At 36.2% G+C, this 1195-nt stretch overlaps 1 protein-coding gene across 1 annotated transcript in view; it reads left to right on the forward strand.

Moving 5' to 3' along the window:
• Window positions 1–119: 119 nt before the first annotated feature.
• The window catches only part of LOC101861769 (dystrophin-like), a 9712-nt gene continuing 8636 nt past the window's right edge, over window positions 120–1195 (forward strand). Inside the window, exon 1 of the mRNA XM_013088522.2 lies at window positions 120–288. Coding sequence (XP_012943976.2) covers window positions 197–288 — 92 coding nt within the window. The 5' untranslated portion in view covers window positions 120–196. The remainder of the gene's footprint in view (window positions 289–1195) is intronic.

Here is a 1195-nt window from a genome sequence, read left to right on the forward strand (position 1 = left end):
TTTTTATAATGATAATGATTATTAATCTTGTTATTATTATCATTATCATTATTACATTATTATTGACAATGGTCAGTATTCATTGTGATGATCTCACTGATATCTCCCCCTCCTCCAGGACCTACAGGCAGACGTGGACTGCCACCAGCCCGGCATCGAGTCGCTGCACCAGTCGGGGAACCAGGTGGTGCGCAGCATGGGGGCGCGCGAGTCGCACAAACTGCAGGCGCGGCTGGAGGAGATGAACAAACGCTGGCTACACCTCATGGAGAAGTCAATGGAGATACGGTGAGTTGTAGTGACATGTATATAATGTCTATGGAAATACGGTCAGATGTAGGGATAGAAAGTCTTTGGAAATACAGTAAGATGTGGGGACATATATATATATATATATATATATATATATATATATATATAATGTCTATAGAAATACCGTGAGATGTGGGGACATATATATATATAATGTCTATGGAAATATGGTAGGAAGTACTGAAATGTAGGCCTATATTACGTCCTTGGAAATATGGTAGGACATGGGGACATACATGTATATAAAGTGTAGGCCTATGGAAATATGGTATGATGTAGGGAAATATATATAATGTCCATGGAAATACGGTAATACATGGAGACATGTATATAAGGTCTATGGAAATACAGTAGGACATGGGGACATGTATTTATAAATCTATGGAAATGTGGTTAGATATGGTGATATGTATATAAAGTCTATGGAAATATAATAGGAAATGGGGACATGTATATAATTATATAGTCTATGGAAATGGGTAAAATATGTAGGCATGTATGTAGAAACTGTGGAAATACAATAAGATGTGGTGGACATGTATAGAAAGTCTATGGAAATTCAGTCAGATGTGGACATTTGCTGCGACAGTAAAATTTGTTTCATTTCAAAATTTGAAAACAGCTGCACTGTAGCGCGGTCAAAGTAAGGAAGTCTTTGGCTGGTTCTCTATAGTGAGACGTGCACAGTTTTTCTTGCTGTCATCCTGAGAACATGACATTTCAGTTGTTAAATCGAACAAATAGTAATAAAAATAATATAATAATAATAATAATACATTGCATTTATAGCGTTATAACCCAAACGAATATAAACCCTTGGAACGCTTTACATCAATCGCATGATCACTGAGTGTAATACATCAATCACATGATCACTTAATGT

The sequence above is a fragment of the Aplysia californica genome, unplaced genomic scaffold (assembly GCF_000002075.1).
Source record: "Aplysia californica isolate F4 #8 unplaced genomic scaffold, AplCal3.0 scaffold00756, whole genome shotgun sequence".
NCBI lineage: Eukaryota > Metazoa > Mollusca > Gastropoda > Aplysiida > Aplysiidae > Aplysia > Aplysia californica.